This window comes from Colobus angolensis, unplaced genomic scaffold (genome assembly GCF_000951035.1).
Source record: "Colobus angolensis palliatus isolate OR3802 unplaced genomic scaffold, Cang.pa_1.0 Scaffold2, whole genome shotgun sequence".
In the NCBI taxonomy this organism is placed as follows: domain Eukaryota; kingdom Metazoa; phylum Chordata; class Mammalia; order Primates; family Cercopithecidae; genus Colobus; species Colobus angolensis.
The window spans coordinates 22628071-22641240 of record NW_012115154.1 but is presented as its reverse complement, the minus strand read 5'-3'; the positions used below and the strand labels follow the sequence as shown (position 1 = coordinate 22641240).

General features: G+C 38.2%; 1 protein-coding gene across 2 annotated transcripts in view; it reads right to left on the bottom strand.

Annotated features, from left to right (window-relative positions):
• The window catches only part of DPP6 (dipeptidyl-peptidase 6), a 588928-nt gene that overhangs the window by 322678 nt on the left and 253080 nt on the right, over positions 1–13170 (bottom strand). For both annotated transcript variants that reach the window (XM_011941531.1, XM_011941532.1), the window contains exon 5: positions 7105–7179. In XM_011941531.1, the coding sequence (XP_011796921.1) occupies positions 7105–7179 (75 nt within the window). The remainder of the gene's footprint in view (positions 1–7104; positions 7180–13170) is intronic.

The window sequence follows — 13170 nt, the reverse complement described above, 5'->3', positions numbered from 1 at the left end:
ACACCACACACACACCACACACACACATACACACCACACTACACATGCACCACACACACACACACACCACACACCACACACATGCACGCAAGCGCACAGCATTACCTTAGCAAAGTTTGCATTTTGTTGAGAAAAGAACCATTGTGTGGGCTACATTTTTTCTATGCCTAAGTTTGTGCTTTTACATTTAGCTCCAAAGCCTGAGTAAAAATATAAATAAAAATTAAAAAAAAAAAACAAGAAAATAATTGTTAGTTTTGAGCTAGTTCTGTGTTAAAACAATACAACAACAAAACAAAACACCCTAAAAATCTATAATTTCAAAAACAGATGGAAACCAACAACAACAGCCAGTGGCCTTCCACAACCAGAAGAATCTCTTTCCTCTGAGGCTGCTGGTCAGATTCACAACAGGAAGCAACAGTCTATGAGAGACAGGAGGCCACACTGGCATTAACTTATGCTGCTTATACAGGCTTAGCCTTTAAATAGTTTCCCAAGAACGTGGATATATTATTTGATTTTCATAGTATTGTGAAGCTGCATGCATTGTGCTAAGAGCTATGTGAAAACACACATTTCAAAAATCATTGATGACCATTTTTGATAATCTCATGTAGTCATAGGCAAGTTGGCCTCATATCGGCTAAGAGTAACATGTCAGGCAGGGTGCTGACAAAACAATCTGGACCATTATTTATAAATTCGCTTGCAAAGGAAAGATGGTTGGGCTTGAGACACAGGAATTCATCCTGGGATAAAAGGGCTTGAAGTGATGCTGACGGGTGTGAGATGCACTTCCAGGCAGTGCAGGGGCAGTTTCTGGTCTCAGTGGGCGGTGGGCAGGCTGTTCATCCACCGCCTTCTCAGAGGGAGAACCTGCTGAAGGTGAGACTTGCCCCCTGCTGCCGCAGCAGCTACTGGGCTGATGTAGAAAGGGTAGCAGGCCTCGGTAGAAATGGCACACACAGGCCCTGCTCTTCAGTGTGCCCTCTGAGGCCACTGCAGAGGGAGACAGAGAGCTCCCTGTGATTCTGATAGCAGCCCTGATACATGAGAATGTGCAAGGCCTTCGTCCAGCAGAAAACACTTGGAGCAACGGGTTCCCTGAGGTGGACCCAGGAAAGGCTCTGTAGACAGTGCAGAAAGAACCAGTCCAAGAGCACAAGAATCAAGAAAGACAATTCCCTTAGCCACTCCTGGACAAAGATTTCATCCCTTATTGTAATGAAGAAGGGATGGCAGTAAACATCAGAACCATCTTATAACAATAGCTATATTTCTTGCAACATAGAAACTCATATACTCAGAATTACCTGACTTGATTTGCAGCAGTTATAATTTAGTCCACAATATGTGTTCAATAATTTATAGCCCAATCCCTTATTATGTCTATAAAGTCTCAAGTTATTTTTTAAAATTAAGATATAGATAAAGGTAACTCGACCAGATGGCTGCATAGAAGATTCTGGAATGTAGTTGGGGTTCACCTCACCAAATGGGTTTGATCAGGATTATCCACGTCAGGGTGTTCTTCAAGCTTTCTATGAACACAGTCCCTTAGAGAGCAAAATGGGCCCTATCAACTCACCACCATGGCAGGAAAAGAGTAGCAATGTATCAAATATGAAAACTGCTTCCAATTCCTGCCATGAAAAGCTCAGCAGCAAACCATCTTCTCTCAGGACTGAGCAGAACCCATCTCTAAAGATGGGATTTTGGCCCTGTCAACACCCACGCCGTGAGCTTGGAAGCAGACCCCTCCCCAGGTGAGCTCTCAGATGCAACTGCAGCCTGGATGTCACCTTGACCACAGTATTCTATAAAGAAGTGCAAGGATCCTGCTAACTTGAGCCCAGATTTCTGACCGGCAGAAACTGGGATGATACATGTTGTCTGCCTTCAGCTGCTATGTTTTGGAATAATTTGCTATGCAGCGACAAGTAACTAAAATGGATCAGTTTATCTGTTTCAGTTATATGAACAATTTATAAACAGATCAGAGTATCAACCCATTTTACTGAGTGAGTGACTGTGTGATTGAGATTTTAGGGAAAAAACTCTTAAAATCTGACCAGATTTTGGGCAGAATTTCATTTGGACCACAGTGATGTTCCACTGGCAATGATACAATCATCTCAACTAACTCCTTTAAATATTGCAAAGAAATTCTTCACAAATCTTCAGTGACTCTTTCAGAAATGATTCTTTAAGGAAGATATTTTTCTCTTAGCTCTTTGAAATTAATATTTCTAAATGATCTAAGATATTAATACTAGGCTATTTTGAGGCTCTCAATAATACATAGGGTTGGCATAGTTAAGATGAGCTAATTTGTGTATGTTCAAGGATGCTAGCCAAGCTATACATTTAGTAATATTAAAATAGTTTAGTAGGAAAAAGTATTAATATTTTTCAATGATCTTAGAGAATGCATTTTACATTCTTTTTCTCTCTCCCCAAAGAGATCTGGAAATGTTTCTTATTTGTCAAATATATCTCAATATAAAAAAGCATGGCTGCTCTAATTAGATACATTTGTTTTAAGGCAATTTTTCTTTATTGGTATAGTTAATACCGTTTCAAATTAAAACTAAAAAATTGCTATTTCTCCAATGTCTAACTTAGTTTCAAGAGAATATTCAGAAACTGTATACTGAGAAATGTTATGAAATTTTATGTATAAAATAAAATAAAACTCATTTAGCAAATGTCTCTTTGGAGCAGGAATGATCTTTTGAGATAAAATAAGATGGTGTAAATAAACACACATTGTAAACTATGATGCTGGTGCCACAGAAATACAAACACAATACTGTTTATTATTTTCCACATTCCAGACACACTACTTATAACCGATAGGTGTCTGAGGCTTGAAAAAATGGAAAACTGGGTTTGCTGTTTCTCGAATTTACTTGATAATTGATATTTGAAACATCTTTTTAAAGGCTACTTTTGAAGCTCTCAAAAAAATAGGGTTGGCATATTAAGATAAGCTAACTTGTGTAAGTTCAAGGGTGCTAGCCAAGCTATACATTTAGTAATATTAGGAGAATTTAGTAGGAAAAAATATGCTAATTAGCATGATCCCACATTTCTAGAATAAACATGGAATGTTATTAGGATATTTCACAACTGAGATATTTTCCTTTCATTACATATTTTGTGGATTTGATAGAATTTCAAGAACTTGGATTGTATCTTGGTATGGCGCTAAGGGGTTCAGAGAAAAGATACACCACAAATATATTTGCTCAGTACTAAATATACACAGATGACCCTGTGCTGGGTCCTCTGGGGTGGGGACAGACAGGAGATAAAAAGACCTGTCCCTGTCTTTGAGTATCTGACAATATAAAAATGGACAAATTAAATTAGTCTTCGCCAAACAACTGGGAAATGATATAACATTGCAATTAGTCTGAATAAATGAGAAGAAGAGATACCCAATGCATATTCCAAAAATTAAACTTAAAAATCTTTCCTTCAACTCTTATTCTCAGGATGTTGCAGTACTATTTGTGTCTAAAATCCTTAATGATCTGGTCTTGTTCACTCCTTTCTCTTACCACCCATGCTGTGCTGGAAAGCTCTTACTCACTCCTACTTGAGCCACTGCCAAGGCAGCCGGTTTCATGTAGGCATCCATCAACTCCATTCCAATGAAATTGGATAGAGCCTTAAATCTGGTCCTGGGTGTACACACGGAACTACTCTGTGCTCAAACACATATACCCTGAAAGTGTAGGGAGCTGACACCTACTGGGTCGCCCTTCACCACTGAGAAACGGAAGCCCAGGTTCTCCCAGGAAGATGGCTCCAAGATGCAGTGCATAAGACTCAGTGGGTTGCTCAAGCAAACGTAGCTGGTGAGCATCGGAAAGAGCCCTTGAATCTACGATTATTTGACTTCCCAGTCCAGTATCTTTGGGCAGGCAACACAGAGAAGCAGAGGTTGAAGAGATTATAATTACCCTGCTGAAATATGGGGTAGTTGCTTTTTTTTTTTTTTTTTCAGTGCAGTGGTAACCCAATATACCAAAATTTTATTGCAAATGAAACATATACTGAAATAAATGAAAGATATCCAGTAATTGGACAGTTGGTTTACACTAAAACATTTTTATGATAGTCTTTTTAATGAAAAGTTGAGTCGGTTCATATAAACAAGTTATACTAGCTGCCTCTGAGATACACACATAAGAATATGTTGGGCCAGGCGCGGTGGCTCAAGCCTGTAATCCCAGCACTTTGGGAGGCCGAGACGGGTGGATCACGAGGTCAGGAGATCAAGACCATCCTGGCTAACACGGTGAAACCCCGTCTCTACTAAAAAATACAAAAAACTAGCCGGGCGAGATGGCGGGCGCCTGTAGTCCCAGCTACTCGGGAGGCTGAGGCAGGAGAATGGCGTAAACCCGTGAGGCGGAGCTTGCAGTGAGCCGAGATCGCGCCACTGCACTCCAGCCTGGGTGACAGAGCTAGACTCTGTCTCCAAAAAAAAAAAAAAAAAAAAAAAAAAAAAAGAATATGTTGAGCTTGAATCCAAATAACAAATTATAGTTTCCTTATAATTCCTTATAATTAGATTGGAATCACATGTTGTAATACCCACTCGGTAAGTGCTAGGTAACCATCATGAGAATATCAGGAACTTCAAGAAACTTACCTGTTTAACTAGAGCTCTCAAATGTATTTGAATATGGAAACTTTAGTTGTTTCTAAGGAATACCAATGGATAATATAATATTATTAATTGATTATACTATTAATACAATACTAGCAATAATAATTACTGATACTAAATACTGATTAGGAAGTCCTGGTCTATTCCACTAATTCCAGAATCAACAGACCTAGACTCTTCCTTTGAAATTCACCCCTCCCTTTTCTAATATTACTCACATCTTAGTTTATCTAGTTAGGAAGATCTTCCTAATATCTAACTCCCAATTCTCATGCAGAATCCCAACCTCTTTCCCTTATAATTTTTCCTCCAGAAGAGCAGAGAATACTCGCTTGAATAGTCATGTATACAGTGACTGCTTGGTACTGGAAACTATTAAGGATTACTTATTTTATTCAAGTTAAAAGTATCTGTTTCTATAGACTTTTTTACATTTTCAATATTTTACCATTTTTATAGTTCTCTAAATACACTTCAAACTTTCTAGGTTTTCCTTCAGTTGAGAAAACAAACTGAAGAGTCTTACTCCAAACACCGACAAATGCTGCCCAGTGAGAAAGGGTTATTTCAAGGTTCCTGTTTACAGCCACTGCTCCACATGGTGAAGACTCATCTTTAGCAAAATGATCCTCATCAAAATGGTTTCTGGTTCAATGGGATCCCAGGGAACGCTTTCAAACAGAGCGTTGGGAAGCAGAAGAAAGCGGTGGAGGATTGTATCATGCAGAGAACCACAGCACCACTGACGAGGGCCTGCCTCTTCCAATGACATGGGTGTGGGAGCCCCTCTGTCACATTCCGGAGAACAAATACCTCACTTTGTTTTGAGGCTTCTGGGAGCAGAATGCTCATTACCTCCATCCCACTCTTGGGGTGCTCCAATGATTAAAAGATCCTCTAGGAAGAGAACCTGAAATCAATTTGTCTTTCTAGGCTTTTCTCACTCAGGTGTCAGCTGTGCCTCCTGGGGCAACCCAGAACACATCCATGAAAGACTTTCAAATATCTGCTAACATTTTTCTTTTACACAGGTGTGGAGATTATATTTTTGGTGGTTTTCAAGGGTGACGAAGGAAGCTGAAATGGTCTATGATCCGTGCCCATTGCACCCAGGTGCCTGAGGCTGAAAGAGGCAAGTTTAAGGCTGTAATGCAGCCTAGGTAATGCAGAGACCCAAGCTTTTTAGAATGTCAAGTTCACCTACTGATCCCAATCAAAGAGATAAAGATGCCCAGTTGTTTCAAAGAATTTGGATGGAAAAAAATGAAAAACTTTATAGAATGGACGTTTAAAAATGGAAAAATGGAAGACTGAAACAGAGTCCAAACAATCTACAGTTGGAAGAATAAAGGTGAAATCTCCAGTAATCTAGTTGTCCAATCAACTTCTAAAAGAAAGTTTAAGAATTCAGAATTGAACTTGCATCTTCATGCAAACCAATATCCCAGCTTTGCCAGTGGATATAAACCAAAAAGCTTGACTGTCTCATGCCAGAGAATATTCTCTCAAACTCACCACGGAGCCATTCTGACCTGAATTAAAATGCAGGAGTCATTATACCTCACAGAAGCATCAAGAAACTCCAATTCAAATGGTCTCAGATATACTAGGGAGGCAGTAGTAGACTCTATATTTTATTTGACAAAGAGGAAAAGTTCTTAAAACATACATTTCTACAGTTGCTTATCTCTTATAAACTGGACATCTTCTCCACTTATACAAATAAACTTCACCTTCCAGCTTATTTAAAATTAAAGAGCCAAAATGAAATTTGAAATACCAGCATGTTAAATGAAAAAACAAGAAGAAGGAGGAAGGCCCTGGCTTAGGAAGTTTTATACTGCTACTAAAGCACAGTGAGATTTTACAGAAAATTATGGTGAAATGTTATGGGAGGCTTATATATACAGGAAGTGCTAAAAATAGGCATTTATATAATGGAAGTGATAGCTTCAACTCTTCACTAGAACACTATGATGGTCAGGAGATAATTAACAAATTATTTCAGTTTAAGGAGTTGCTTTTTGTTCTTAGGATATTATTTCAGTTTAAGCAGTTGCTTTTTGTTCTTTTTGTTCTTAGGATAAAATCTATTATTTCATTGAGAAAACAGCCAGAAAAATAATTGCACAAAAAGGCAAGATTCGTGTCTATGAAGAAACAAATTCTTACCACCTTCCTAAGAAAAGTCTATTAAAAAGCCTCTAAAGTTTGTGACTTTTTTCCCCTGCCAAGCAGATTTTTATACCTTTCCTCTCTCCTAGGTGGCAGTATGATATGCAAAAGAGACTTCCAGGATGTACAACATATTTCTGGATTCAAAGATCACTAAATATAGAAGAGTCAAGGAAATGTACTTAATGACATATTAGCATAAAGAAACAATTCTTTTGTAGGCAGAAAAGGATAATACTCACTGGTTCCACATTGTATGAAAAAAGTGCATACTCTCTATCTGGAGATATTTCATATTTGATGGCTCTTAATGATTCCTAAAAGAAAAAAATAGACAAAGAATGTTAAAGCATTACATATAACAAGTCAGAATCTTGTAATAAAATTATATCTGCTGATGCCATTTTCAAAATTAATTAGCTATTAAAATGGCTATATCCTTTCTTTGTTAGTTGAATAATATTTAGCTAATGGATGTTTTTTCACATTTTATTTGTATTTTTTTTTTCAAATTTCAGCAAAACTTACTTATTGGACTTACTGAGACAAGCCAATATAAATAAGCATTAAAGGCTGGGCACGGTGGCTCAAGCCTGTAATCCCAGCACTTTGGGAGGCCGAGGTGGGGGATCATCTGAGGTCAGGAGTTCAAGACCAGCCTGGCCAACATGGTGAAACCCCATCTCTACTAAAAAAAAATACAAAATTAGCCAGGTGTGGTGGCGCATGCCTGTAGTGTCAGATACTTGGGAGGCTGAGGCATAAGAATAGCTTTAACCCGGGAGGCAGAGGTTGCAGTGAGTCGAGATTGGGCCACTGCACTCCAGCCTGGGCAACAAGAGTGAAACTCCATCTCAGAAAAAAAAAAGAAAAAGAAAAAGAAAGAAATAAGCGTTAAAAAGCAAACTTTTCTACAAGACTCTCAACCTCTTGATATGTGACGCCTTTTTCTCACTAATTCTAAGAAGCATATAATAAGCAGAGTTGTTACTAGAATAGAATCGCATTGTACACATTATTTTGCAACTTGCTCTTTTTCCAATATGGGCATCCCTACAAGTCAGTAGATAGAAGACTAACTATGACTTTTTCCTTCAAATTTCTTGATAGTACAAATATCATCCCACATAAATGATACCATCAACTGTGCTGTTTTCTTTTAATTGCCCCTGCCCTCTGCACTGCAAGCACATTGCTCCACAGATACCCACCCCCACCCCCAGAGCCCACATTGCTGACCTGGTGGACATCACTCTATGCATGCTCACGCAACCACATGAAATCACAGAGAGAGATGACAGAGATTAGAAATGACATCACATTGGCCAGGCGCAGTGGCTCACGCCTGTAATCCCAGCACTTTGGGAGGCCGAGGTGAGTGGATCATCTGAGGTCGGGAGTTCGAGACCAGCCTGACCAATATGGCGAAACTCCATCTCTACTTTAAAAATACAAAATTAACCAGGCATGGTGGTGCATGCCTGTAATCCCAGCTACTGAGGAGGCTGAGGCAGGAGAATCGCTTGAACCTGGAGGGCAGTGGTTGTGGCGGACCGAGATCGCGTCATTGCCCTCCAGCCTGGGCAACAAGAGCGAGACTCCATCTCCAAAAGAAAAAAAAAAAAAAGAAGTGACATCACATTACGCTCCTCTGCACCTTAGTTTTCTCATACAACAAAGCCTTAAGGAAATGACTCCGAGGACTTGGGTTCCTTTGATTGAGTAGTGATCTTTAAAGAGTTCATAATATCGCATAGTGCACACCGTGGGATATACTTTCATTTAGTCACTCAATTCTCACCAAAGGGAGACAATCCATTCCTGCTATTTATGGTAGCTTTGTTCTATAAAGTCATCACAAACACTAGTTCACGTGGAACTAGTGGATACTGAACCATTGCCTCTAGAAGAGACTCAACGTTAGGTTCCTTTGAACCTCTGGTCACAACATTTTAGTCAAATGATCAATAGATAACCTTGTTTTATGTGTCTTTCTTTTTAAAGACACCTTATCGAATATATATTGTTGATTCATAAACATTGGACTCATGGCCAACAACACATGACTTATGCCTAAGCAAAGCTAATCTCAAGGATGCATTTTCTCCATAAGGCGCTCACAGCACTTAGTGACACAGTACTTCAGCACTATGCCTGGGACCCGCTTTCAACAGTGAGATCACCAGCATAAAGCACAAACATGCAAAAAAAAGGAGCACCAAATGGAACAGCAGAAAAGAACAGTGGTTCACAGCTTGAAAGTTGAAATGAGAAAGCAGAATATGCTTTGTTCTGCTGTAGCTGGGAATGCCAACATTGGACAACTCAAATCTTTTGCACTATGCCTGAGAACGATGGCAAAAGTGCTGTAATGATCTCCTCGGGGCTCACAGATACATTTTATCACGTGGGTGAATTTGGAAATACAGAAGCTGTGAATAATGAGAATAGATTATAAGCATTTCTAGTGAGCTCTTACTATAAACAATGTTGTAATAAAGATCCCAATCTACGTCCTTGCTGATATATGTGTGGTTTTCACATTTTTGTATAGAATAGATATCCACAGGTGAAGTGGACAATTTACAAGTTTTAAAATTAAATAGATATTGCCAAATTGTTTTTCAAAAATGTTTTTGGAATGTGCACTCCCAGCACAGATGTATGAATGTATGTTTTCTTCCCTTCTCTGGAAGCATAAGGTGTTTTTTCTTCAGCTTTGACCCTCCTATAGATGTAAAGTGGAGCCTCATTGATAGTTTAGTTTCTATTTCACTGCTTATGGATACATTTGATCCTTACTATTCATGTTTTAGACAATGTTGATTTTATCTTTAGAAAATTGTCCATCTACTTTCCCTTGAAAATACTCTCCATGCTTCCATTTTTCTCCTCCTATTCGTTTTTAAACTCCTGCCTGTCATGCTCTTATCCCCACCATGCGACCACAATCTCAAGGTTGTCAGAGACTCACTTTGCTAAGTGCCATAATTTCTCAGCTGTCATCTTACTTGGCACAGCTGACCAGTCTCTCTACTCCTCGAAGCCCTGACTGTACCTGGCTTCCCGGACACCCATCATCTGCTTTTCTCCTACCTCCCTCACCAGTTCTTTTCATGCTATTTTGTGCTTCTCTTTGTTTTCCTGAGCTCTGAATGTTGGAGTACTCAAGGACTGATATTTGGATCTCCTCACTTCCTAGGTGGTGTTATCCAGTCTCATGGTTGCAAAAACCATGCACTGTCCGGCTGAGGATTGCAACATTCATGTCTCCAGCCCAGACCACCGGAACCTGCACTGGACCTGGCCTTGAATTTCAGACTTGTCTGGCCAACTGCCTCCCTGACATCTCTACTTGAGTGTCACATGGGAATAAGCCGAACTCCTTCTACTCCACTCCCAACCCCCAGCTCCTGTAACCTTTTTCCTCTTCTCAGATTGTGGCAACCCCATTAGCTTGGCTGTTAGGTGAAACTCTTGGCTATATTTTCTCTTTCCCTCTGTTTTACACATCCGACATCTACGTGGTTGGAAAGTACCATTGGTTTACCTTCAAAATAGGTTTGGAAGCATTTCTTCTCTTTCCCACCACCATCACCCTTTGTCTAAAGTGTGTGCGCATTCTTTCCTGAGGTACTGCAGTGACCTTTTACCTACTTTCCCAGGTGGCCAGGGGCATCTCTCAAATAAGCAAATCACATCCCTCCCCTGGGAAACCCTCCCACAGCTTCCCATCTCACCTGTGGGAAAAGCCAAGTCCTGACTGACCAGGCAGCCCTGCTGGACCCAGTTCCCTCTTAGCTCTCTGTGTCCATCTCCCAGTATTCTCCCCTCAGTCCCATCCCCTTCATTCCAGCCACACCAGTCTCTGTCCATCCTAGAGCAAGCCAGGCACATGCCATTCTCAAGACCTTTGCACTTCCTCTTTCTTCTGCCTGAAATGTTCTTGACCTTTCATTTCTTTTGGATTTTTTTCTCAAGTCACCTTCTAAGTGAGGCCTTCCATGTCCTTCAATGGCTAATATATCTAGATATTAACAGCCTTGCCTCTAACTTTTTATAACCCTTTTCTCTGATTTATTTCTCTAAGTCTAATCATATTAATACATATTATGTATTTTTTAACTTATTTATCTTAAATATTGTCTGCTTTCTTCATTAGAGTATAAACATCTTGAAAGGAAGATTATTATAATTTTTAATTTCTCTCAGCAATGTTTTGTAGCTTTCAGCATACAGATTTTGCTCATATTTTGTTAAATTTATTCCCAAGGATGTACTATAATTGATGCTTTGTACATATAAAATACACGTATATTTTAGTTTAAATATCCAGCTGTTTATTGCTAATATGCAAAATTCATTTGGGTATCTTGACCTTATTTTCTGTGGCACTGATAAATGTAATTATTTGTTCTGGTAGATATTTTCTGTATATTTCTTAGAATTTTCCACAAAATCATATTTCATGTGTATATAGATTTTTCCTTTCTTTTCTATCTGGACACTTTTTATTTCTTTTGGTTGCCTATTGCACTCTAGAGAACTGCCAGTATAATGCTCAGTAGAAGTAGTGAGAGTGAAGAGCCTTGCTGTTTTTCCTAAGCTTAAGGAGAAAGCCTTCATTCTTCTCCATTGAGTATATTTGCAGTATTTTTAATAGATACATTTTATCAGGTTGAAGATATTCCTGTCTATTTCTAGTTTGTTCAGAGTTTTTATAATGAATGTGTGTTTAATTTTCTCAAATGCTTTTTCTGCATTTATGGAGATGATTATGTTATTCTGCTTTTTTAGTCGTTGTCTGTCAATATGGTAAATTACATTGCTTGATTTCAAATGTTAAACCAACCTTGCATGCTGGGATAAGCTACCGTGATGTATTATCCCTTTTGATATATTGTTGGACTCAATTTGCTGGTATTTTGTTGAGGATTTTTGCATCTGTGTTCATGAGAGAAAGTCATCTGTGGTGTTATTTTCTTTCAACTTCCTTGTTTGGTTTTCATTTCAGGGTAATACTGGCCTAAGAAATGGACTTGGGCAATATGTCTTCCTCCTCTTCTATTTGTCTAATAAGTTTGTGCAGAACTGGTACTATTTCTTACCTAAATGTTTGGTAGAATTGATCAAGTGAATCAATTTGGTCCTTGAGTTTTAATATATGGGGCTTTTAAACTACAAATTCAATTTATTACACCAACATCCAGTAATTCAGGTTACTTATTTCTTCACTGGTGAACTGTAATACTTGGTGTCTTTCAAGGACTTTTCTGTTTCATTTATGTTGTCCAAATTATTAATGTGTTTGCTTGGTGTCTGATATTGTTTTTTTTCCATCATCTTTGCTCTTGATTGATTTTATTGATCTTTTTGAAAAACAAGCTGGTCATTTTTTCTAACACTTTTCTGTTTTCTATGTAGTTGATTTCTGCTCTTTTATTACTTCTCTTCTGTGTACTTGGTGTTTTAAATCTTTTTTTTTTTTCTAGTTTTTTTAAGTGAAAGCTTAGATCTAATATGAACAGTTAAAGATATACATTTCCCATTAAGTACTGCTTAGTTGTATACCATACATTTTGATATTATGGCTTTTATTTTCATTCACTTAAAACACATTCAGTTTCTTCTTTGGCTGATTTGTTATTTAGGAATATGTTGTTCAATTTCCAATTATCAAGATATATTCCAGATATTTTTCTGGTATTGATTTCCAGTTTGTTTCTGTTAAAGAACATACTTTGTATAATTTCCATCCTTTGAAATATATTGAGATGTGTTTAATGACCCAGCATATAATCTACTCTGGTGAATGTTTCATGTGTACTCAAAAGAATGCTATTGATGAGTGGTGTGATGCACAAATGTCAATTCAGTTGACTTAGTTAATAGTATTTTCAAGACGTTTGTATCCTTATTAAATTTTTTTTACATGGGCTATCAATTACTGAGAGGGGATTGTTGGGATCTACAACTTTAATTAAGGATTTGTCTATTTCTTCTTTTGGTTCAACCAATTATTCCTTCAAATATTGTAGCTCAATGCTAGCTGCATACATCTTTAGGATTCTTAAGTCTTCTTAATAATCTTACTACTTTCTCATTATGAAATATTTCTTCTTATTTCTGGTAATATTCCTTGGTGCCTATTTTATCTAATATTAACATAGCCATTCAAGATTTTCATTGACTAGGGTTTGGATGGTATAGCTCTTAAAATCCACTTTTTTTTTTTTTTTTTAGATGGAGTCTCACTCTGTCACCCAGGCTGGAGTGCAGTGGCATGATCTCAGCTCACTGCAACCTCT